This window comes from Podarcis vaucheri (assembly GCF_965113315.1).
Source record: "Podarcis vaucheri genome assembly, chromosome: 11".
Classification (NCBI taxonomy): Eukaryota; Metazoa; Chordata; class Lepidosauria; order Squamata; family Lacertidae; genus Podarcis; species Podarcis vaucheri.
In genome coordinates this window covers 28,925,012-28,950,511 of record NC_138749.1, presented here as the reverse complement: position 1 = coordinate 28,950,511, position 25,500 = coordinate 28,925,012, and the positions used below count along the sequence as shown (strand labels likewise).

The following is a 25,500-nucleotide window of genomic DNA, read 5'->3' as shown; positions in this document are numbered from 1 at the left end:
GAGGTTTAAAGACTGTCTCAAGGCAAAGCTTTAAAAATGTAGTATAAACACTGACAACTGGGAAACACTGGCCTGCGAGCGCTCCAGTTGGAGAACAGCCTTTACCAAAGGTGTCATGGGCTTTGAAGACACGCAAACTCAGGACGCAAGGGAGAAACGTGCTAAGAGGAAGGCACGCTTGGCAAATCCACACCATGATCAACTCCCATCCAGAAACCAATGTTCCCACTGTGCAAGGACGTGTGGATCCAGAATTGGCCTCCACAGTGACTTACGGACTCATTGTTAAAACCATGTTTATAGAGGACAATCTTACTCAGCTACGAGTGATCGCCAAAGAAGAAAGAAGTACCGTATTTTTTGCCCCATAGGACGCACTTTTTCCCCTCCAAAAATGAAGGGGAAATGTGTGTGCGTCCTATGGGTCGAATGCAGGCTTTCGATGAAGCTTGGAGAGCAAGACGCGTCGGTGCGCACCGACCCTCTCGCTATCCAGGCTTCGAGCAGATCTCCGCAAGCCGTGGGAGCCCGGTGCTGGGCTCCTGCTGCTTGCAGAGAGTTGCCTGTTCTGGGGGCTGGGTTCGGGGGAAGCTCGGGCTTCCATAGCCCCACACCTGGGGGGGGAGTAAATTTTTTCCCTTTTATTTCCCCCCAAAAAAACTAGGTGCGCCTTATGGGACGGTGCGTCCTATAGGGCGAAAAATACGGTATATGCAGGTCAACTATGGAACGGATTGCAAGCTTCCTTGTGTGTGTTTCATAAAGGAAATGTATTGAAAGGCATAGAAAAATGTGTATTTTAGGGAAATATTATGTACAAAATGCATACTTCAAGGAAATGTTTATATAACTTAATTGTGGGGGTTCTGTACATTTTTTTAAGAATTAGTTTTTATTGGGGGTTTTGTGTTACAAAGCAAACAGATCAACAGGGAATAGTACATCTATGGGGGTTCTATGCTTCTAAAAAACTGCAAAATTGGGATAAATCAGAGTTGTTGTTGTTAGAATTTATATACTGCCCTATACCTGCAGGAGAACATTTGAAACTGACAAGGAATGGAACCATATAGACTGAGTAATCAATTCCTACACACAAAATATCCACCCTGTTAAGGGGGGGGGGAATCACAACTAAGTAAAATAATTGCAAGAGGAATCAGAACACTGTGAACTTTTAAATATTTGCAGTGCAATCCTATGCATATTTACACAAAAGTAAGTCCAGTGAGTTTCATGGGGTTTACTCACAAGTGAGTGTACACAGGATTTAAAAGTTTAGTTGAAAAACCAAGCCTAGGGGAATAGGATGAATTATGTGTATTATACCAAATTAAGTGTGCAGTTTTGTACCTAGAAGAATACAGTGGTACCTCGGTTTAAGAACAGTCCTGCTTACGAATGATTCCACTTACAAACTCAGCAAAAGTGGGAGGCCTAATTAGGGAAAGTGTGCCTCGGTTTAAGAACGGTTTCAGTTTAAGAACGGACTTCCAGAATGGATTGAGTTTGTAAACCAAGGTACCACCATATATGTACTTGTTAGTTGGCAAGGACTTAACAATGTCAAATCAAAGGAGGCCATTGTGGGAAAAGATAGAAAGGCAGCAGGGGAGCCCAGGAGCTGCAGCCCCCCCCCCCACGTCTATCTCATTATGGGGTGGGTGGGTTAGGAGACGAGCATGGCTGGCTGCCATGATGCCCTCTTTATGGCTCAGCTGGAACAGGCAAAGACTGGGCCAAAAGCAAAACACCAGGGTGAAGACTTTTGTAGTCCCTCAGTGTCCCATCACTAAGTAGGCTGAGAGCCAAGGGATGTCGGATGGTTTGAAACACCACAAGCAGTGTGTCAAGGGTGGAGGAAGCAGAGTAAGGAGAGTGAGAGTAAGGGAGCTTGTTTGAGGAGAGAGAGAGAACTGGGACAAAAGATATGGGGGAACATGTGCAAGTGGAACAGGGATAACTAGATTAGAAGCCTCTCACCACAAGAGACAGGGGGAGAGTGGAAGGACAGTAAATAACTGACTGCTGCTATGTAAGATAGGCCTTGGTGGCAGGCCAGAGGGGTGTGTGTGTCTTGTAAAGAAACCTACCAATCTACGATGTCTGCTGATAAACTGGGTCTTGAACTCCTTCAAGAAATAAGCACTCACCAGTTGAACACTGAAGAAAGGGAATCTGCTGACATTCTGAAGGCTTTCCTTACTAAATTTTGAAGTGTTTTGGTTTTTTTAAAAAAAGATCTATGTGACGTTCTTAGTCCTCCTAACCCCCTGAAGAAAAATAAATAAATAAAAGAATCATAGTCATCTAGTACTAACCCATTCTGTTTATATGTTCAGTTTGACTGGCAGAGCTTTAAGTTTACCATAGAATATTATCTGTTTTAAAAAAGATATAAAGTCCTTGTAGTTATGCTGATTCTCAGAGCTGTTTGCTAAATCTGAAGACATAAAATAAAACAATGTATGCCAAAGATGAAATATGTGCCCAGCTCCAACATGTCGATTTAGTGTACAGTATTGTGCAGCAGACCGTAGTATAGCTCATAACTTTATAAAGAGCCCTCAGATATTTTAAGAATGAAAGGCACTATGCAGTCAAACCTATATTTTCTTCATTGCCTTGGATGCCAGCGTTTGTCCATAGTAAGCTGTGGCTTTGCTAGTATAGCTTGTTGTGGTTTCTGAAGAGTATGTTCTGTACATCTAAATCTAGAATTTCTCTTTGACTGTACTTATTTTAACTATAGCTCTTCAGACAAAACACAGCAGCTTTCTTTATCAAAGAGCCCAGACAGAATGAAGGGAAACTAGCAGCTGGGAAGGTTATCTTTTTTATGATTGCAGCAGATGTTCAGCCTGTGTGTCTGGAGGCAGTTGGAGGATGGATTGGGGCTAACAGATTGAGGCTGAATCCTGACAAGACAGAAGTACTGTTTTGGGGGGACAGGAGGCAGGTGGGTGTGGAGGACTCCATGGTCCTGAATGGGGTAACTGTGCAGGTAACTGTGCCCCTGAAGGACCAAGTGCGCAGCCTGGGAGTCATTTTGGACTCACATGCAGGCTGAGACCCGACCTGCCCACGGACCGTCTCACCAGAGTGGTGCATGCTCTGGTCATCTCTCTATGTGGGGCTACCTTTGAAGGTGACCCGAAAACTACAACTAATCCAGAATGTGGCAGCTAGACTGCTGAGACCACATAACACTGGTCTCAAAAGACCTACATTGGCTCCCAGTACGTTTCCAAGTACAATTCAAAGTGTTGGTGCTGACCTTTAAAGCCCTAAACGGCCTCGGTCCAGTATACCTGAAGGAGCGTCTCAACCCCGATCGCTCAACCCAGACACTGAGGTGCAGCGCTGAGGCCCTTCTGGCAGGTCCCTCACTGCGAGAAGCCAAGTTACAGAAAACCAGGCAGAGGGCCTTCTCGGTAGTGGCACCCGCCCTGTGGAACACCCTCCCACCAGATGTCAAGGAGAACAATAACTACCAGGCTTTTAGAAGACATCTGAAGACAGCCCTGTTTAGGGAAGCTTTTAATGTTTGGACTAATGTATTTTAATATTTTGTTGGAAGCTGCCCAGAGTGGCTGGGGAAACCCAGCCAGATGGGCGGGGTATAAATAATATATTATTATTATTATTATTATTATTATTATTATTATTATTATTATTATTATTATCATCATCATTATTATTATCATTATTATTATTATTATACAAGCAAGAGGTTTAGTATCAGCCCTTCCAATGTTCCCTAACACAATTCCTGCCCTGAAGCAGAAATTCATCCATAGGGTGACCAATATAATTAGCAAACCTGGTGCATCTGTAATACACATAGGTCAAGATTCGTGATCACACAGGAGTAAATTCCAGTGGAACCTACCTGCTGACTAAGCTTGCATGGGATTGCAGCCTTAGTGATGAAGGATGAGAGAAGATGAAGACCAGCACCTCCATGTGATCTCACAATTTATTTATAGCTTGGAAAACCTAATGCAATAAATCTTTTACTTAACGTATAGGTTGTGTTTAGATATGCGGTATACAATTTAATAGAACTGAAATCCTGTGTATGCTTATGTGTTTAGCATCATCATTTTGGCACTTACCAAAACAAAACACCTCTTCTTCAAATTCGTTTCTTATGAATCCAGTGCTTAGCTCTTCCAGGGTGACTGCTTACACATTGCCAAAATAAAATAAAATAAAAGAAGAAAGACACAAGTTTGCATATAATTTGCACCCTTAAAATTACTACAGTTTTAACAGAATATTTTTTTTAAACCAGAGCAGGTGACCTGCAGCCTGCTGTCCAAATGCAAACTGTTGATGAGCAACTTCAGGGCCCTTGCCTTGAAGGGGGCTTTTATGGTTCTTTTATCTTTAAACTTTTATCTTTAAACTGGACTTGGATCATGCAGCTCGTCCAACAGAGGATTGTCCTTGGTAAAGTTGAACAATTTGTCAACCTAAACAGTATACGTTTGAAGCAAAAATGGCATCAAGCCCCCCACCCACCCCTTTTCACCCATTTTCTGAACAATACATTTGGTGCGAGGGAATAACATAGAAAAGGGCCACCAGGCACTTCCCATCCTGGCCAGAGTTGAGTAGTGGATCCTAGGAGGTGGTAGCTTCTCCGCCATGGAATCTCCTCAGCCCATTCTCCTCCTCACTTTACCTTGCTCTGGTAATGTCAGAGCAAGCACTGTGAATTGGGCCCAGGAAAAAAAAGTCAGACAAATATAATTTATTTGTGGTCCACTGGTCGCAAATGAAAAGTTTCAGAATGTAAAATGCATGAGATCTTCAAGAGAGGGGGAAAACCCAGAAAGCAAGAAGATTGTCTAAAGGAAATTACAATATTTAGACTTGCTCAAACTTATTAGAGCCCCCTAATAAAATGACCAACTGAGACTCGACCATCATCCTGTGATGGCATCTGACCATCCCTTTATTTAAAAGGAACACGTGACACAGATTAAGATACTCCCACAGCATTTCCCCCTACTTTTTCCACCTCGTGCAGAATTCTATAAACCGCTATTACGTTCTCACCCACTTTGTGGAGTTCTCACCGAAACTCTTCACAGTCCCTTTTTGGTTTTACTACCCTCAACAAAACAGTGTCATCAGCAAACTTGGCTGCCTCTCTGCTCACACCTACCTCCACATAATTTACAAACATATTAAAAACACTGGTATCATCACAGATCTTTGAGGAACCCCACTTCCATTGTGGGAATTGTCCATTTATTATTGCTCCCAGTTTCCTGTTATTTGGTTACTGAGCCATAAGAGAACCTTTCCTCTCATTCCATAACTACAAAGTTTAATCAGGAGCCTTTGGTAAGTGGACTTTGTGTAAAAAAAAAAAGTCCAAAGAGTTCTGAGTAAATATGTATATAGGGAAGTAGCAGATGGAATGGTGGGGTGGAGGCAGCTACCTCACCTCCTGGCAGGTGAGCCGCTGATGCTTACTGGGAGGTTCACAGTGGTGGCAAGGTTGGTGCAGTGCGAAGAAGAAGAAGAAGAAGAAGAAGAAGAAGAAGAAGAAGAAGACGAAGAAGAGGAGGAGGAGGAGGAGAAGGAGGAGGAGTTTGGATTTGATATCCCGCTTTATCACTACCCGAAGGAGTCTCAAAGTGGCTAACATTCTCCTTTCCCTTCCTCCCCCACAACAAACACTCTGTGAGGTGAGTGGGGCTGAGAGACTTCAGAGAAGTGTGACTAGCCCAAGGTCACCCAGCAGCTGGATGTGGAGGAGCGGAGACGCGAACCCGGTTCACCAGATTACGAGTCTACTGCTCTTAACCACTACACCACACTGGCTCTCAAAGGTGCCAGCAGAGTCAATCCGGTGCTCCTGCCAGTGTCATATGCACTGTGCCACCCTCCACAATATCTTGCCCTTCTCCCTCCTGGCAAGCAGCAGCAACTCAACTGCTGGGAGGTCAGGTATACATCTCCACGCCACCATCCTGTCCACCACTGTGGACACAGTATTCATATTGATCTCAATATTCATATTGTGGAAATAAGACATTTTGGGTGTAGAGCTGACATGTTTGGCTATCACTAGGACCTTGGTGTGTAGCTGCTAAGAGGTTCTGTTCATGGAGATTCTAGGATGCTCCTGTTAGAGTGACTCGCGAGGTAAAGGTGTGGAGAGAGAAAAGGAACTCTACAATTGGCTTCTTTCTCCTTTTCTTTACAACTCTGTCAGCCTCCGATAAAAGCTGGCTCCCGGCAAGTATGAAATCAAGCCTTTGACTTCAGATGCAAAAGAATTTAGAAGGCCCCGCCCCCCCCCCCCCCCGCCATGACTCAGAGCTTTCCAACTGAAATAATGTTTCCCAGCTGGCCAGGAACTTTGGGAAGGCGGCATCATTTTACCCTCTGCTTCAGAGACATGTCATGGATGGCAAAAAAACCCACCAACATCCAAATGGCAGATTTATGATTCTATAGAACTTCAAGCACAACCGATGGTGAAACTGGCTCCTTCAAACAGCTTTTGAGTAAGAAGAACTGGATCCAATGGACTGAAGTGAAAGCTGAAGAGGTAAAATAAACGAGTCAGAAGTGTCTGTGTCCCTGAGTCTATGGGCTGATTCCCATGGAAGATTTTTGTACACTTTGCCGTGGTGTACACAAGGATGCACACATTTTTATGTACACAAATATAATGTGGGAATCAGCTCTATGACTACCCTGGATATACCTTTCTCGGGCTGCTGAGCAGTTTCCTACATCCAAGGCCCCCAGGCTTTCTTCGTTCCTGGGTCACAATGAGGGTCATTTTCTGGGTAGAACACGGGAACAGAGTTATTGTTATAGTGCTGGAGACGAAAAAGGAGCTTTTTCACAATGTCAGGATATTGTTCTGACAAGTCACTTCGTTCCTCGGGATCATTAACAATATCATAGAGCCAAAGTTTCTTTGTTGGAGGGTCTGAAGACAGAGCCTCTGACTCATCAAATAAAGATGGCGGTGGAAACCAGTGGGAGCAACCTATAAACAGGAACAGAGCAGATTAGAGGTTAGTTGGGACAGCATTAACCTCTTAATTTGTTTCCAGCTTGTTCACAGATCTGACTTGTTCAATTTTAGAGAAGTGGAATTGAACTTGCGACACGGAATTTGTTTTTTCCCTATAGAGCTTTGCCAGCTGACCAACAGAATACCCAGAAGATGAATTAAATGTTAGTAGGAAGAAGAGTTCCTAATATAAACTGTATGAAGCTCAGTCTGCAGTAGAGCTATTTGGCTGAGGTTTGTTGCTCTTTTCTTGGTTTTGACACCACCGCCCTCAACTCCTTTCTCTTACTGCACCTTTTGCACCTTTACATATTTTTTTATAACGAACATTCAACGATCAGTGGGTGAACTTTGAGCAACAAGACACACACAAGCGGACAAACAGTGCCATCCTAGAAACAAGGTAAGAGATTAATCTGCAAGAACACTGACTGACATATAGGAAATTATAGTACCAGCTGGATGCCTCAACTGGAAAGCTGGGATGCCTGCCATTTTGAGTGAGCTTTCTAGCAGGTGTGCCTCTTGCTGCTTCAAGTGACAAATTTGAATACAATGCTTCATACTATGTCAAAACAGATAGTGCATGTGGGAATGTTAGCACACTTTAAATAAATAAGTTACTTTTTCAGGCAGAACAGCCTAAACTGGTCATCTTTCCCACCTCTGTAAGCTGCCCGGGAGGAAATGTCTATTGATGGGTGGCCATACACATTTAACCAACCAACCAACCAACCAACCAACCAACCAACCTTATTTTAAGGCTGAAGGGCAGGGAGTTCTTATGATCATTATTAAGTCAGTTCTTTCTTACACCTCTGGAGCATCAATTGCTACCAAAACCAGTATTCACAAATTTAATACAGCAAATACCAGGAAGTGCCACTATCTGGAACATGCGAAAGGGAGGAATCCCATAAAAAGTTACCTGGATTGCCGGTTAGTAGTTTCCATTTTCCATGTCGAATTGCAGCATGTATAGAGGTATTGAAAATTGAATCTTCCCAGGAAAAATAATTACTCTGTGATGAAGTTCTGTTTCTGATACCTGCACCTAAGATCAAATAGGACACGGGTATTATATCCATTGTGAAATTATATTGTTTGTGTGTGGAATAGGTAAAAAGGTAAAGGACCCCTGGAAGGTTAAGTCCCGTCAAAGGCGACTATAGGGTTGTGCCTAGGACTTGCTGATCAGAAGGTCGGCGGTTCGAATCCCCGCGACGGGGTGAGCTCCCATTGCTCGGTCCCTGCTCCTGCCAACCTAGCAGTTCAAAAGCACATCAAAGTGCAAGTAGATAAATAGGTACCGCTCCAGCGGGATGGTAAACGGCGTTTCCATGTGCTGCTCTGGTTCGCCAGAAGCGGCTTAGTCATGCTGGCCACATGACCTGGAAGCTGTACGCCGGCTCCCTCGGCCAGTAAAGCATGATGAGTGCCGCAACCCCAGAGTCGGCCACGACTGGACCTAATGGTCAGGGGTCCCTTTACCTTTACCTTATTATATCCATTGTGAAATTATATTGTTTGTGTGCGGAATAGGTAAAAAGGTAAAGGACCCCTGGAAGGTTAAATCCAGTCAAAAGCGACTATAGGGTTGTGGCGCTCATCTCGCTTTCAGGCCAAGGCAGCTGGCATTTGTCCACAGACAGCTTTCTGGGTCATGTGGCCAATATGATTAAACCACTTCTGGCACAATGGAGGACCGTGACAAGTGCCAGAGTGCACTGGAACTTATTATGCATTTTAAAGAAATACTTATAATTATAAACGCACTTATGGTGAAGACAGAGGAATCATTTGCTAGAGTTGTGGAGATAGCATGGAAGTGTAACAATAACATTCCATACAAATATAGCCTTCTTTCCCCATGGTCAACACCTGAAAATAACAGTTCTGCAAGTTTGCAGATAGTAGGTGTAGCTGGGGGGGGGGCAGACTGGGTGCCACACTGTGGGGGGTGGAACTTACCATGGGCCTGCAGTGCTCCTGAGTCATGCGTCTCTCCTGGGAGTGGCTCGGTGGCTCGGGAGCCTGCAGGCTCCGTGCTGCCCAAAACAGCAATGTGGGGCTTGCGTCCACCCGCTGCCACCCTACAGCTGAGGGGGAGGTGGCAGTGGCGTAGCATTGGTTGTCAGCACCCGGGGCAAGGCAAGTAATTTGTGCCCCCTAACCCATGGATTTGCGCACCCTAACCCTAACCCCCAGATGTTGCGCCCGGTGCGGCCGGCCCCCCTGCACCCCCCACGCTACGCCACTGGGAGGTGGTGGGCGGACTCCATGGAGGCTCTGCTCAGTGTGCCCTGCCCTGGCTTGCCCCACCCCTGGGCAAAGGGCACATGTCTCCTTTGGCACCCAAGCAGCTAGCTATGCTGCTTCTAAAGATACCACCAGTGCTTTTTTTCTTTTTAAAAAAATGTTTAGGAGTACTCTCATTTTGACTCAAGAAAACCACCATTTTATAGTTCAAATCAGGAAAAATAAATACAGTAAATGGGCAAAAGTGCAAAGATTCACAAAATGTTTAGGGGTATGCGTACCCCTGCGTACTACCACCTCCCCCTTCCCGGAAAAAAGCACTGGATACCACCAAGACACTTCCCTCACAATGCCCAGATCAGTTTTTAAAACTTGCTAGGTTTTTAAAAATAAAGCACAGGCGAAACAAATATGAATGTATGTGAGGTGCTTAAATATAGCATAAAAAGGTGAGCAGTATCCCCGAAGCATAAGGTGTTTCTGGCAAGAGTGATGGCTGATTGAGCATTTGAGTTGACAGACAATAGATCTGTCATGCAATCATGTAATTTTAAAGTATTGCATCTGTGTTGATTATTTAAAGGCCATTTGTATATATTTACATGTTTAGACATTGATTTCTTCTTTTACAGTGTTATTGTGTGAAGGCAAAATTTTGAGTGCTTCCAATATGATAAAAAGATCAGTTCTAAATTAAAATTACGTTACAGAAAGCAATCTGTCTGTGTATGGTACATGCATAAGTGAAGGGCGTGTGGATAGATGACAGCAGCAGAGAAGGCCCCCTCTTTAGGATGGAGTAGGAGGATTCAGAAAAGCCTTGTCTGTGTAGGCAGACTCATCTTTGCCTTTATTCCAGCAGAACAGAAAGCATGCCTGATTGTCAGCGATGTGTGAGGCCTGAGAACACAGTGCAGCCTTTAATTTGGCTCTGCCAATAATGTAAATATTATAATGAACATGTGTTCCCAAGCCTCCAGCCTAATGAGATGGATGCAATCTGGGCTAGCCACAGTCCTAAGAATCTGCTAGAAAAAGGCACACACCAGCCACAGCTTACACACTGCTGAGTAACCATATTCTTTCCATATTCTTTGAGCACATAGAGTTTGCTACTGTTTTTAATTTTTATTACTATAATTGTTTTATCATTATGTTATTATTATTTCAGGAATGTTTCTGTCCTCTCTTTCCAGTTCACAAACTGAACCACTCAAAGTGTCTTATGAAACAAAAGTAAAAATAATAAAAATAATAATAATGCCTACACACTATTACAATAAAAGATGCAGATAAAAAGCACCACAAATCAGTCAACCTATAAAAATGAAGTAAACCACCAGAAAACAAATATCCAGCTTCTGGGACAAAGACCAGCCTAAATAAAAATGTTATATACCATCAAACAGAGAGGAAGTATGGGTCTCCCATGATATGATGCTTCAGAGAGTGGGAGAAAACACTCTCCCATGTCCCTACCTTCTATACCTTAGGTGTAGGGTGAAGAAGAAGAAGAAGAAGAAGAAGAAGAAGAAGAAGAAGAAGAAGAAGAAGAAGAGGAGTAGTAGTTTGGATTTGATATCCCGCCTTTCACTCCCTTTAAGGAGTCTCAAAGCGGCTAACATTCTCCTTTCCCTTCCTCCCCCACAGCAAACACTCTGTGAGGTGAGTGGGGCTGAGAGACTTCAGAGAAGCGTGACTGGCCCAAGGTCACTCAGCAGCTGCATGTGGAGGAGCGGAGACACGAACCCGGTTCCCCAGATTACGAGACTACCGCTCTTAACCACTACAACACACTGGCTAAAAGTGCCTCTCTTAATAACCTTTGAGTCCAGGCAGCATAATCTAGGAGGAAATAGTCCTTCAGGTATTCTGGTCCTAAGCTGTAGCTCACCAAAAACACCTCCACACAGATTCTCTCAGTAAACCAAACAACAGCAGTGCATCATAGGTCATTGTTATTATCATCCTATACCGCAGTTGGAGGACTGACAAAGAGAGAGGGTTGTTTGCCTGAGGCTAGCACAGGGTGAGTTGAGGTTTCCTCTTTCTGTCTGACAATAGGGAATTCATCCGCACCTTTAATGATATGTGCAGCGTTTTATTAGGTGGTGAGTGAAGTCATTTATGAAGGCAAGCTCCTTTTTAAGAAGCACTGATGACGAAACATTTCCATGAGATTTGATATGCTCTTTTAGAACAACCACTTTCCCACACTGTTTATAAGTGTAAAATAAAGTCAGTCCAGCCAACTCTAAACTTCCAGGGGTTAAACTATGCTGGTTTATGTTTTTCCTTGATCTCTGTAAATTTAATTACACTTTTAACAGTTTTCTTGCTCTACTTTCAACATGGAACAAGAATGAAAGGAAAAGTCTGCCAGACACACACTGAATTAGAAAATCGTTGAGGTAAAGGACTGCACATGGTATTTATTATCTAGGCTGGAAAATTCAAATCTTTCATCATTTTGTGTGTACATTCCATATGACTCGTTCCAAATTGATCCAAACTTTTGATTTTCAATTTATAAAAGCAAACCTCACGGGCAATATATTGCAATGATAATTTATATGTAAAAGGTTTCAGAACAGACTATCTGTTTTGTGTGGAAGTATAAGGCAGAGAGAGAAATACATATAAACCAGAGTTTCAGCCTATTTATCTAAACAACTGAATTAAAAATCCTAATGCTTTCAGCCTAACTTTTCACCCCCAAAATGTTAAGTAAAGGTAACTACAGGCAATTTGTGTGAGGGCTGTTTTCCAGGTCCTCGCACTTGACAGCTGAGCATGTCTAAGTCAGCTCCACCTCCTTTTCTGGTCACTTCCAGGTCACCACGATGCATGAGGTCACGCATCAATTGGTTGTTGCCTGTACATTTGTTACCCTGCCTTGACTCTCCCATAATTTCTTAAGAAGAGCTCAGCTGTGTCAGAGCTGGAGTCAGGCATAGGTCAGCAATAAAACAATAAACCACCAGAGGCCAATGAAATTATCTCTTTATTCAAGGAAACAAACCACAGCTCAGTCCTAGTGGTCTCAGCAACTCTTTCCAGGAGGTCTTGCCCCCAATGAAGCAGTTGTGACAACTGAAGGTCTCCACCTCCACAGCGCCCACTAGGAATCCTCCTCTCCAAGGTCTTTCCCAAGCAGTCACAAACTGAATCTGCACACTCTGCTCTGCTCATTTCGGTTATCTGTGTGTTCTAGGAGATCAAGGGGGAAGGGAGCTGGTTGCAGCAGGAGGGGAAGACTGCCTCTCTGTCTTCTGGCCCCACTCCTCTCCAGTCCCTGCTTCTGCCTCTGAACTGTTCTTGGCCGCAGCCTCTTCCTGTTACCTCTTCAGCTTCTGACACCTTCTCCTCCCAGTCTGCTCCTTTTCCCATTCATTGTCGTCAGAGATATGCTGCCTCTAAACCTGGAGCTTTCATGTAGCCATAATTCCCTCTAATAGTGATCCCAGGTGTTTGAATGCTGGTGTAATGGGTATGGGGTTGCTCGTGCGTAAGTTGCCGCCTCTCTTGGTTATGCCTTGTTAAACCTTTCTGTCTGGACAGCCCTTCAATTCGTGGCTGCCTCAGTCGCTAGCAGAATCCGTCAGTGGGCGTTTCTTAAATCTTTTCCAACATAAAAGTTGTTTGACACCCAGTCTCCTCCTACTCTCTCTGCGCGGAAGTCTTCTGCGCAGGGTGGGCGTGGGTAGCGGAGGACCCGTGCTCTCCCCGCTGGTGTCCGGTGAAGAGTCCTGGAGCCCTCTCGCCGATTCCCCCATCAGCCTCTCTATATCCCTGGTGTTGCGCTGATTTGCTTCCCCATCTGCGGAGCTGCCTCTCTCCCTGCTGGGCCCTTCTCCAGCATCATTTGAGAGCCTTCCCTCCGCCTCTAGCTCCGATGTCAGTTCCCTGACATCCGGTCAGTTTGGAAGCAAAAGGGGCCATCTCAAAACAGCTAGGGGTTTCTACATACTTCAGAAACTCCCTTCCTCCTTCCTGAAAGTCCCCTGCCCTCTAAGAGGCCGCAGGGCATTCCTCTTAAAAAGTGGGGAGAGACATTTCCCACTTGCCATGAAGAATTCCCAATGATAGACCTGTTTCCATAAATCTAATTTCATTCAAATCCATCTAAGTCCATAGTCATCATCAGATCATGTAGCAGCAAGTTCCATCAATTTATTGTAGGAAGTGTGAAAAAGTACTTCTTTTGGTTGGTTTGGAATCACTCAACATTCATCTCCACTGGGTGACTTGAGATTTTAGTATTATGAGGAAGATCTCAGTCTTTGACCCATTTTAACTGTCTTTTAAAAAAAATTTCAATTTCTTCATAAATGTTGATCATACGCTCCTGTGTAGAATTACTGTGTTTATATTAATGATTATATATTGCCATGCCTATTGCTAATAATATGGCAAAAGCATGACAGTGCAAACATGAGAGTGTGCAGGTTCTAGGAGAGGAGTTTGGGTTTTTTATTATTATAAATGAATCAACCAAAATTATAAAGGGTCTGGAAGCCAAGCCTTAGGAAGAGCGGTTGAGAGAGTTGGGAATGTTTAGCCTGGGAAAGAAGAGACTGAGATAGCCACCTTCAAATATCCCAAGGGCTGTCACATGGAAGATGGAGCAAGCTGGCTTTCTCCTGCTCCAGAGGGCAGGACCTGAACCAATGGATTCAAGTTACAAGAAAAGAGATTGTGACCAAACATCAGAAGAACCTTCTGACAGTAAGAGCTGTTGGACAGTGGAACAGACTCCCTTAGGAGGTTGTGAACTCTGCTTCCTTGGAGTTTTTAAAGCAGAGGTTGGGTGGACATGTGTCATGGATGCTTTAGATGAGAGTCCTACATTGCAGGAAGTTGGGGTCCCCTCCAACTCTACAATTCTAAGATTCTATTAATCCCGATGCAGTTTACAAGCAACATATAATACAGTGGACACTCGGGTTGTGAACGTGATCTGTGCAGGATGCACGTTCACAACCCGCAGCGTCCGCAATCTGCAGTGGTGCGTCTGCGCACGCGCGGGTTGTGATTCAGCATTTCTGCACATGCGCAAAGCGTGATTTTGCGCTTCTGCACATGTGCGACCGCCGAAACCCGTAAGTAATCAGTTCTGGTACTTCCGGGTTTTGGCAGTCCAAAACCCAAAAAACCACAACCTGAAGCATCTGTAACCCGAGGTATGACTGTAATAGCATTATGGAACATAATAGGACATCACAAACACAGCATAAATTAACAAACATAAATGGTAAACAGATCATGGCAGTGTCATTTATCTCCAGTTATTTTGTTGATGTGCCACAGTGAGCTAAGCCATGGTTTGGTTTAACATGTTGTCTAAATCCAGGCTCATAATTAACTCTTGCAGAAAACCAGGAACCATAAAACCAGGAGCCTAGATTCAGATGACACACTATGCCAAGCTAAAGCTTAGTTCAGTGCAGCGGGGCAGAAAAACAGCCCAGGAAGAGTGAAGTGGCTATGAACTCCTCTTCAGTAGCCTGTGTGCACATGCATTCATGCTAAGCCATGATTTGGTTTAGCATGACATGCAGACCAGGCCATCATGCATAAACAGGTAGCTCCAATTATTATTTTTAAAGAAGTCTTCTGAGTTTATGTTCTAATCTTTGATGATTCAAAGGTTAAATTGCAGAGAAGTAAAAATGCAACAGTGAATTAAGTTTTATACAACTGCATAGGTAACACAGTTTTATAGAAGGCCCATTATTTATATTCCTCATGCTCATTCCCTCACTCCTTAAATAAAAGCTCCAGTAACCAGCGTCATTGGCAGAACCACAAAGAGATGAGATATAAATAGGCAGTAGATGCATTTTTAAAAAGGTCCAGGAAAACTAACCAAATACATTCACTGTGATTAAAATGATGAGAGAGAGAACCATGCTGAAAAAGTTTTTTTCTCTCTCTGTGTGTATGGCAAGTGATCAAAGCGTACATAGCTTTGGTATAACACGGTATTTAGTGAAAGCCCAACCACAAAAGTTAAAGCATACTGTATTCCAGTGTATTTGTGGTGCGGACGGTACATTCTGGGGCCTGGTGGAGGAGACTGAAACCATGTAAACGTAATACTTAATTTGGAAGCAGACTCATGCCCAATCATTTATTCCACAATGCTTGTCATACGAGCTCAGTTTCCATAGGCAACATTTTTTGACTGCCACCCTTCGCTGACCATGAGCAAAAAAGAAAGTCTTTGCTCACAGTGTGGGAGATGGCATGCACTGTGATTGCTAATGTATTACAACCAACCAAGTAGGGCTATTCATCAGCAACCTCTGCTTTTCTTGCCGCCCGCTCTGCAGTCGCAGCTATGGAACTGATCTGGCTAAGTCACAACACCCTAAGCAACCTGCACACTACACCCAGAGACATTTCAAAAAGCCTCTTAAAGAAAGGAATGTGCGATTTGGGACTGGACACAGTTACAAGTGAACAACTTAGTGTGCATTGTTGTGACTTGTGTGTGCACCCACAGATGGGAAACTGGCAATGCATCCTATGCTGGGGGAAGGTTAAGATTCTATTGAAAAGAATACTAGTAATACCAGTAATAAAGGTAAAGGTAAAGGACCCCTGACCATGAGGTCCAGTAGTGACTGACTCTGGGGTTGCGGCGCTCATCTTGCTTTATTGGCCGAGGGAGCGGGCGTACAACTTCCGGGTCATGTGGCCAGCATGACTAAGCTGCTTCTGGCGAACCAGAGCAGCGCATGGAAACGCCGTTTACCTTCCCACCGGAGCGGTACCTATTTATCTACTTGCACTTAGATGTGCTTTCGAACTGCTAGGTTGGCAGGAGCAGGGACCGAGCAACGGGAGCTCACCCCATCGCGGGGATTCGAACCGCTGACCTTCTGATCAGCAAGTCCTAGGCTCTGTGGTTTAACACACAGCGCCACTCGCGTCCCTAATACCAGTAATACTTTCCTGATAAAAGCAACAGTACATCTCTTATTTGAACACCAGTGAAGACTGCTACCCATTCAAGATCTTAGCTTGATCATCTCAACCCTTGGCTTTGTATAAGGCAGGCTACCAAGTTCTTGAGTGTACAAAGCATATGAGAAACTATTCTGTCCAATGGTTAAAAAATCCTACTACAGTCGTACTTTGGAAGTTGAACAAAATCCGTTCTGGAAGTCCGTTTAACTTCTGAAATGCTCAGCATCCAAAGCATGGCTTCTGATTGGCTGTAGGAAGCTCCTGCAGCCAATCAGAAGCCCCGTCAGATGTTCAGCTTCCAAAAAAATGTTCGAAAACCAGAACACTCACTTCTGGTTTTCGATCGTTCAGGAGCCGAAATGTTCGACTCCCAAGGCATTCAGGAGCCTAGATACAACTGTATTATCACTAGCATTATGTTGCAAGCTCAAATTCATATATTGTCATGAGCTGAAGCTTGGGCACATATTGTATAGAATGGTCTAAACATATCATAGTAGGGGATCATAAAAGGAAATAAAGCAAGCTTGCAGTTAGGTGGAAGTGAAGGACGAAAGAGAATGTGAAGGTAAAGATACAAACCTTTACTAGTGGTGCAGCAATAAAACTGCTAGCACATTTGCAAAGCTAAGCAGGTTTCTGATTGGTTGGAGCACTGTGTGTTGAGATTCCTTCATTGCAGAGGGTTAGACAAGATGACATTCAGAGTCCCTTCCAACTCTACAATTCTATGGTCTATGAAACACACAAACATCTAGGGACTATCTAGAACACACAAGTATATATGCAAGATACTTGGGGATGGCAGTCAAGGTTGCCATCATTACCATGTCTGGAAAGCTAAAAACTGTATAAGCAGCTTTGGGAAAGCAATTTTTGGGTGGCTTCTGGACCTGGACTCTGTTGGTTTACACCTGTGTTGGACTATCCATTACGACAGGATGACAGGTCACCTCTGTCAGTGGAATGCTGTGCTTTTGGAAGCGCAGCAAACTACTATTTTGAATTCTGCTTATTTGCTTGCATGACACTATGTGTGTGCTTTCAATGAATCGTCGTTAAATTGCAACCATACTGACTTGTCTTGACAGTACCAACTAGGGCTGAGTAGAAGAAACTTTACCAGGAATCAGAGAAGGTAAAGTGGATAGGCAGCTATATACTTCACTCTAGGCCTGGAGCCAAATACCCTAAGAATAAAATAAAATCCCACGAGAGAACTCTTATCTGACTACTTCCAAAGCCAGTAAATGATGCATGTGTGGAAGCCTGCTTCTTCATGCATGCTACATGTAGAATCACATGGGCATTGCTGAGGGCACAACAAAAGTTTAAGAGCTCTCAGATTGTATGGAAGATTTCTTGAGAAACTCATAAGAAACTGCAAAGTTCATGGAAATAAATGCAGGCCTCAATATATGCACGATATATACAAAGGCACTCTAAGGCTTTAGCCACCCAAGGTTATTAAAAATGGGGATTTGTTATGCAGATTCTGAGTATAGCGAACAGAAAACGTAACTGTTTACATTTGTTATAACCCATATGAAAGAAAAGGGATTTGGACCAGAAAAAAGGAGAAGTTACATTACTTTAAGAGGTGCTGCAGACCTTTAAGGAGGGCATGCCTATACCAGACTCTCAAGACACAGGCTTGCATTTATTCTCCCTTGCCTCAATAAACTTTTTTTTAAAGCTCAAAGTATACATTTTGTTCCTTTGTGTATGGAAATATGACCAAAAGCAAGAGGTATGAACAGGATAAAAAAAAAATTAAATACATTGTTCCACTAGTTAATTAAAAACATTCAAATATGGTGCTCATTTAAGCTGCAGATAATGTAAACAAAAAGCCTTGCACGTACAAGCAGTGAGGAAGAGGAACAGCTAGCTTGGACTGGTTTATTTTCCAAGAGAAGAAGAAGAAGAGTTTGGATTTGATATCCCGCTTTATCACTACCCTAAGGAGTCTCAAGGGACGCGGGTGGCACTGTGGGTTAAACCACAGAGCCTAGGACTTGCCGATCAGAAGGTCGGCGGTTCGAATCCCCGCACCAGGGTGAGCGCCCAATGCTCGGTCCCTGCTCCTGTAAACCTAGCAGTTCGAAAGCATATCAAAGTGCAAGTAGATAAATAGGTACCACCTTGGCAGGAAGGTAAACAGCATTTCCGTGCGCTGCTCAGGTTCACCAGAAGTGGCTTAGTCATGCTGGCCACATGACCTGGAAGCTGTATGCCGGCTCCCTCGGCCAATAAAGTGAGATGAGTGACGCAACCCCAGAGTCGGCCACGACTGGACCTAATGGTCAGGGGTCCCTTTACCCTTTACCTTTAAGGAGTCTCAAAGCGGCTAACAATCTCCTTTTCTCTTCTTCCCCCACAACAAACACTCTGTGAGGTGAGTGAGGCTGAGAGACTTCAGAGAGAAGTGTGACTAGCCCACAGTCACCCAGCAGTTTCATGTGGAGGAGCAGGGAATCGAACCTGGTTCACCAGATTACGAGTCCACTGCTCTTAACCACTACACCACACTGGCAGCCTGCTAACATATAAAAAGTAAAACATTTCATGAAGGATCTCTCTCAACCCCACACAGCCTCCAACACTGCATATTCCATGGAAGGAAAGCGGTCCCTTTGAGATACGCAGCCTTTCTTTATGTCAGAGAAGACTCTGCAGGTGTTGCTGGACTACAGTTCCCATCATCCCCTGACCATTAGCCATTCCAGCTGGGGCTGATGGGAGTTGGAGTCCAACAGCTTCTGGAGGGCCACAGCTCCCACATTCTATGTGGGCTACTTTACCAAATCTATTGGGGATGCAGTTCAAATGCTACAGTTCAAATGAACTGGCATTGCGTCAGAATCCTGCTCCACTTGGCCCAGTATTATCTGTTCTGATTGGTAATACATCTCTACAGTTTTAAACAGGTCCCCTCACATCCCTGCCAACTGCGATCCTCAGTGGTGAAAAACTAATGGACCTTCAGATGTTGTTGGACTTCAACTTTCGCAAACCTCCCCAATCTTCATGGCTACTGAGTCAACAGTGATGGGAGCTATCTGGTAGCATCCAGAGGACTAGGGGTCCCCACCCCATTTCAACTGGAGGTCTTGGGGGCAGAACCAAGGAATTTCTGCATATTAAGCATGCACTCTACCCCCACAGTCCTTCCCTTCTTACAAAGCCTCATAGGTATACCTACCTATAACCCAAGGAGAGACAAGAGGAACTTCTTGCTTTCATGGTCTTCGCAATGCCTTACAAGCAACTTGCTAGAATAAGCTATAAATGAATGTTTATTGCATGGCTCGTTGTTTTGACTGGGTCACAGAAACCTTGTTAGTTTGACATATACAAGCTTTTTACAGATAAGCAAGGAACATTGGGATTTCGTAGGAAAAGTCCTATGTTTTGGTGGTGACACTAAGTCTGTACAGCTCAGCGTGTTTTATACTTGCCATCCTTATCAGAATTTTCTTCCAAGAACAGCAAAATGAGAAGTAGACCTTGTTAAACTAATCTTACGTCTTGAAGTTCAACCCACAAAGTGGCCTTTCACTTTCACTTCAACACAGATCCCTTGCAGTAGATCCTTGTGGTTCCTTATCCAGTTTAATGCCACACTTTATGACAGTCCCCCCCCCCCGCTGTTGCTCATTTTTAGCTAAGCCAAGTGTGTACTCCTGGTTCAAAATGGTGGTTTCTAGTATCAATACTGTCAGGGAACTGACATCGGAGGAAAGGGAAGTAGTAGGGCTCCCAGAGACTGGGAGAGAGTCAACAGCTAAAGCAGGGACCAGTAGGGGGAGCGCGGGGTCTCTGGAGGAGGATCTCAGTAATGCTGAGAGAGACGCAGCAGCCCAGGCAGGAAGCAGAAGGGGAGAGAAAGGGGTGAGAGACACCTCGAGCGAAAATAGCGGGGAGGTGTCAGAAGCAACTGCAGGGAGACCTATGCTTCGCCGGAAGCTGTCACGTCGTGAGTCCAGGAGACGCGTTTCCGTTAAGGAACTTCTTTGCTGGAAGCGCTTCCGCAGACAGCCACTGTCGGACTCTACAAGTGACTAGAGCAGACATGTCTGAGGAGCTCTGTCACTCACAGAGGTTTGTGGGGTCGCACAAACTCTGAAGGGGCACTATTTAAAGCACAAGCAGCTAATCATCCCTTGACAGCAGTCCGACAGTCTCTGTACGCTGCCTGTGCAGGAGAAGGCATCATGAGCGACCCAGCAGGAGCCGGAGCCGCAGGGGGTGGAGCTGGTCCAAGCTTGGAAGACAGATACCGAGCATTGGAGGTCCAACTTGCGCTGCAGACGGCGAGGCTCGAGGAGAGGAGGGCTCAAGATGCAGACAAGAAGGGGAGAACCACTCAGTTCCCCAGAAAGGTACCAGGATTAGTGCAGAAGTTTGGGGGGGACCCCAAGGATTACCATGCCTTTAGGACTGAAATGCAATATGCCCTGAATGTGCAGTTTGATGAGTTCCCTGATGAGGAATCCCGAGTTGCTTTCGTAATTGGGCATCTTGAGAAGGGGGCGCGGGACTGGGTTCGACCCCTGATGGCAACGCACAACGATATCCTGAAGGACGCTATGAAATTCTTTCGTGCAATGGATATCATGTTCTCCAGCGATATTGAGGAGGGGGGAGTGCGCAGACAGCTAATGGCTTGCAAGCAGGGAAGCAGATCTGTCCGTGAGTACTGGACTGAATTTACCATGCTGATTCACAGATTGGGGTGGGATTTATCGGCAGCACCCATTCAGATGCTATTTGAAGAAGGTCTTTCTTCAGCTGTGAAAGACGAGCTGGCCAGGAGCCCCAGGGCGGTGTCTATGGATCAGCTGACCAAATCTGCGCTGACCATTGGAGCGCGCCAGGAGGCAAGAGCCTTGGAGAGGCGGGAAGGGAGAGGGGAACGTTGGAAGGAGTTACGCATTCCAGACATTCCTGAGCCAGCTTTCCCGCCGGCAGAGCCGATGGAAATCGGAACAGCCCGCGCGCGCGCAGTTTCAAAGCCCAGTGAGGGGGCGAAGAAGGAGGGAAAGGGACCCCGGAAATGCTATCTCTGCCAACAGCCAGGCCACTTTGCCAGAGTCTGCCCCCAGAGGAAGGAATGGCAAGGGATGGTGGGAACTGTTGAGGGGGAAGAGCAGGGAGAAACGGAGCAGGTAAAAGCCAACGCCTGGTTGCCAGCAGGGCACTGCAGCCAGGCCAAAGAGCAGTGAAAGTGCCCCTTTCCCAAGTGCCAGTGCCAGAAGCTCCTCGACCTGCTCTAGTGATTGAAGTGTCGCTAGAGTTGCAAAATGGACACCCCCTAAAATTAAAGGCGCTGTTGGACTCAGGCAGCTCCTGCAATTTCATGAGCAAGGAGTTTGCGGCTGAACACCAGATACAGACTATCCCCTTAAGCAACCCCCTGCAGGTGACCACGATCGATGGCAGAGAACTGTTGGGAGGAGGCGTCAGCTTGCAGACCATCCCAATGATAATGAGGGTGGCCAGGCACACCGAACTGATAGCGTTTAATGTGGCCACCTTGGGAGGCGCTCCCATTATTTTGGGAATGAGCTGGCTAGCCCTACATGATCCGCTGGTGGGCTGGCATCAAAGAGTGGTTTCCTTCGGTTCCGCACATTGCTTAGAACACTGCAGGGGGGAAAAGGGGTCAGCAGGGGCCCAAGCCACCCTAGCAGGGACGGAAGTGATGGAGAAGGGGAAGGTGCCATCACAGTATGCTTATCTCAGCGACGTGTTCAGCGAGAAGGAAGCTGACCAACTACCCCCGCATAGGCCCTTTGATTGCCAGATCAATTTACTCCCTGGAGCACAGCTTCCTGTAGGCAGGTTGTATGCCATGTCAGACAGGGAGATGCAGGAGTTGCGAGCGTTCATTGACAAGAACCTGAAGAGAGGCTTCGTCAGAGAGTCCAAGGCAGCGGGGGGTAGCCCAGTGTTTTTTGTGGATAAAAAAAACACGGACAAGCCGAGACTGGTATGTGACTTTTGGGCCCTAAATGCAGTGACAGAGCCGGTGGCTTTTCCTATGCCCAGGATTGATGATATTTTGACCAGGGTGCGAAAAGGAAAGATTTTTACAAAGCTGGACCTAAGGGGGGCGTACAACCTGATACGTATAAGGAAAGGGGATGAATGGAAGACCACCATGTTCACCCCTTTGGGGGCATTTGAATATCTCGTTATGCCTTTTGGATTACAAGCAGGCTCCGCGTGTTTTCAAGCCTTTATGAACCACGTACTGGGGCCTTTGCTCTACAAGAATTGCGTGGCCTTCTTAGATGACGTGTTGGTGTATTCGGAGAATGAGGAGCAACATGTGAGAGACGTCAGAGAAGTGTTGAGCAGGCTGCATGCCAACAGACTGTGGGTGAAACTGGAGAAGTGTCAGTTTCATACCAAGGAGGTGGAATTCCTGGGGTACCGCTTGTCAGACAAGGGGTTGGCCATGGACCCCGGCAAGGTTCAAGCGGTGCTGGAATGGAAAACCCCCAAGACTAAGAAGGATGTGCAGAGGTTCCTAGGGTTTGGAAACTTTTATCGTAAGTTCATCCGAAACTTCGCTCACCTGACGGCGCCCATCACGGACTGTCTCAGCAGCAAAAAGAAGTTTGTTTGGACGGGGGAGGCGGAGCGAGCGTTTGAGGAACTGAAAAAGGCCTTCGCCTCTGACGAACAACTTCTACATGTGGATTTACAAAAAAAGCTGAGGGTCGAAACAGACGCTTCTGACAGAGCCATAGGGGCGGTGCTTCTTCTGCAGCCAGGGAAGGAGGGGTCCGAGTGGCGACCGTGTGCCTTCTTTTCGCGAAAGCTGAACAAATCGGAGAGAAACTACACGGTGTATGACCGGGAACTTCTTGCGATTTATGAGGCCTTCCGGAGATGGAGGCACCTACTAATTGGTGCACAACAGAAGGTGCAAGTACGCACGGACCATAAGAATCTAGAGTATTGGAGAACTGCGCGAGTGCTCAACCAACGGCAGTTGAGATGGGCCCAGGAGTTCTCCAAATTTAACTTTGAGATTTGTTACGTACCAGGCCAGGAGAACGTTAGGGCGGACGCTCTATCACGCAAACCTGAATATTTGGAGGGAGAGGGTGCACCCGAAGAGACCCATGTCATTCCCGAGGATCGCTGGGTGTGTGGGGCGGCACTGGTGGGGCTAAGGGAACTGATAGAGGGAACGGTGCAGGATGAATATGCCCAGGACAAACTCAGGGGTCTCAGGAGGGAGGGAGACAAACCCGGGGGTTTTGAGGAGAGAAACGGGGCGTTGTACTACAAGGGAGCGTTATACGTACCTGAAGGAGAATTGAGGGAAAAGGTACTCAAGCAACTGCACGATAGCCCCACAGCAGGGCATTTTGGGCAACACAAAACCATGTGGCTGGTTACCAGGGAATTCTGGTGGCCCAAGGTCAGGGAAGATGTGCGGGAGTATGTGAGAGGGTGTGACCGATGTCAACGAGCCAAGGGGGAGAGGCGGGCACCGGCAGGTTTATTAGAACCACTACCCACGCCGGAAAGACCATGGGAGGCAGTGGCAATAGATTTTATGACTGATCTGCCCAGGTCCAAAGGGAAGACAGCCATTATGGTTGTGGTAGACCTGTTAACCAAGATGGCCCACTTTATAGCCTGCTCACATGCGGTCACAGCAGAAGAAACCGCTAAATTGTTTGTGGAAAATGTGTTTAGATTGCATGGTGCCCCCTTGAGGGTGGTTTCGGACCGAGGGAAACAATTTACTTCCAGGTTCTGGAGGAAGCTCATGAGCTTATTGCATGTAGAGGTGAATTTCTCAACTGCCCGTCATCCAGAAACCAACGGGCAGGCGGAAAGAGCTAATGGTGTCCTCCAGCAATATTTGAGGTGTTATGTGAATGACAGAGAGAATGATTGGGTGGAGAAGCTGGAGTTGGCAGAATTTGCCTATAACAATGCGGAGAACGTGTCCACGGGAATGAGCCCTTTTTTGGCCAATCACGGGTGTCATCCCCGAGCCTTCCCAGGGGGGGAGGGGGAGAACTGGAGCGTTCCAGCCGCAGAACAGTTCGTTGAAGAAATGGAAGCGATCCATCGCCAGCTCCAACTTAATTTAAACAGGGCGAAGGAGGAATATAAGAGGCAGGCAGACAAAACCAGAAGGGAAGGAGAAAGCATTAGGGTGGGGGATCAGGTGTGGTTGTCCACCCAAGGGTTACCATTTAAAGGAGGTTGTAAGAAGTTAAGACCCAAAAGACTGGGCCCATTTGAAGTCACGCAACAGGTCAACCCAGTGGCTTTCAGACTCCGGTTACCTAACCACATGAAGTTGCACCCAGTGTTCCACAGATCATTGCTGTCACCGTATATAGGGGACAGAGAGGGGAGGGTCAATAGGGGACCAGCTATGGAGGAAAAAGAACACAGCTACCATGTAGCGGAGATTCTCGATTCCAGGTGGAGGGGAGAGCAAGTAGAGTATTTGGTAATGTGGGAAGGGGAGCCGGAGTCGGAAAACACCTGGGTCAGGGCAGAGGATGTAGATGACGAGGTTTTGATTGAAACTTTTCATCAGAGATTCCCTCGGAAACCCCAGCCAGTGGCGAGGTTCCGGAGGGAATACTTCGCCACCACCGACGAAGAAGAAGAGTTGGAGGGGTTCGCTGATTCCGAGGTGGAGGAGGATTCAGCGAGTCGGAACGAAGACCGATGGAGGGAAATGTTCGAGACGTCGGAAGATGAGGAGGATTCTTTTAGGGGTTTCAGCTCCTCACCGCCCAGAGGAGAGAGAAGGGGCGGGGGAGAGGGGGGCCCTGGAGGGGAGGTGGATGTCAGGGAACTGACATCGGAGGAAAGGGAAGTAGTAGGGCTCCCAGAGACTGGGAGAGAGTCAACAGCTAAAGCAGGGACCAGTAGGGGGAGCGCGGGGTCTCTGGAGGAGGATCTCAGTAATGCTGAGAGAGACGCAGCAGCCCAGGCAGGAAGCAGAAGGGGAGAGAAAGGGGTGAGAGACACCTCGAGCGAAAATAGCGGGGAGGTGTCAGAAGCAACTGCAGGGAGACCTATGCTTCGCCGGAAGCTGTCACGTCGTGAGTCCAGGAGACGCGTTTCCGTTAAGGAACTTCTTTGCTGGAAGCGCTTCCGCAGACAGCCACTGTCGGACTCTACAAGTGACTAGAGCAGACATGTCTGAGGAGCTCTGTCAC

At 46.1% G+C, this 25,500-nt stretch overlaps 1 protein-coding gene across 1 annotated transcript in view; it reads right to left on the bottom strand.

The window, feature by feature from the left end:
- Window positions 1-4,932: 4,932 nt before the first annotated feature.
- ARSB (arylsulfatase B) overlaps window positions 4,933-25,500 on the bottom strand; it is a 95,907-nt gene continuing 75,339 nt past the window's right edge. The window contains exons 7-8 of the mRNA XM_082191960.1: window positions 7,980-8,105; window positions 4,933-7,024 (exon numbers count right to left, since the gene is read on the bottom strand). Coding sequence (XP_082048086.1) covers window positions 6,759-7,024; window positions 7,980-8,105 — 392 coding nt within the window. The 3' untranslated portion in view covers window positions 4,933-6,758. The remainder of the gene's footprint in view (window positions 7,025-7,979; window positions 8,106-25,500) is intronic.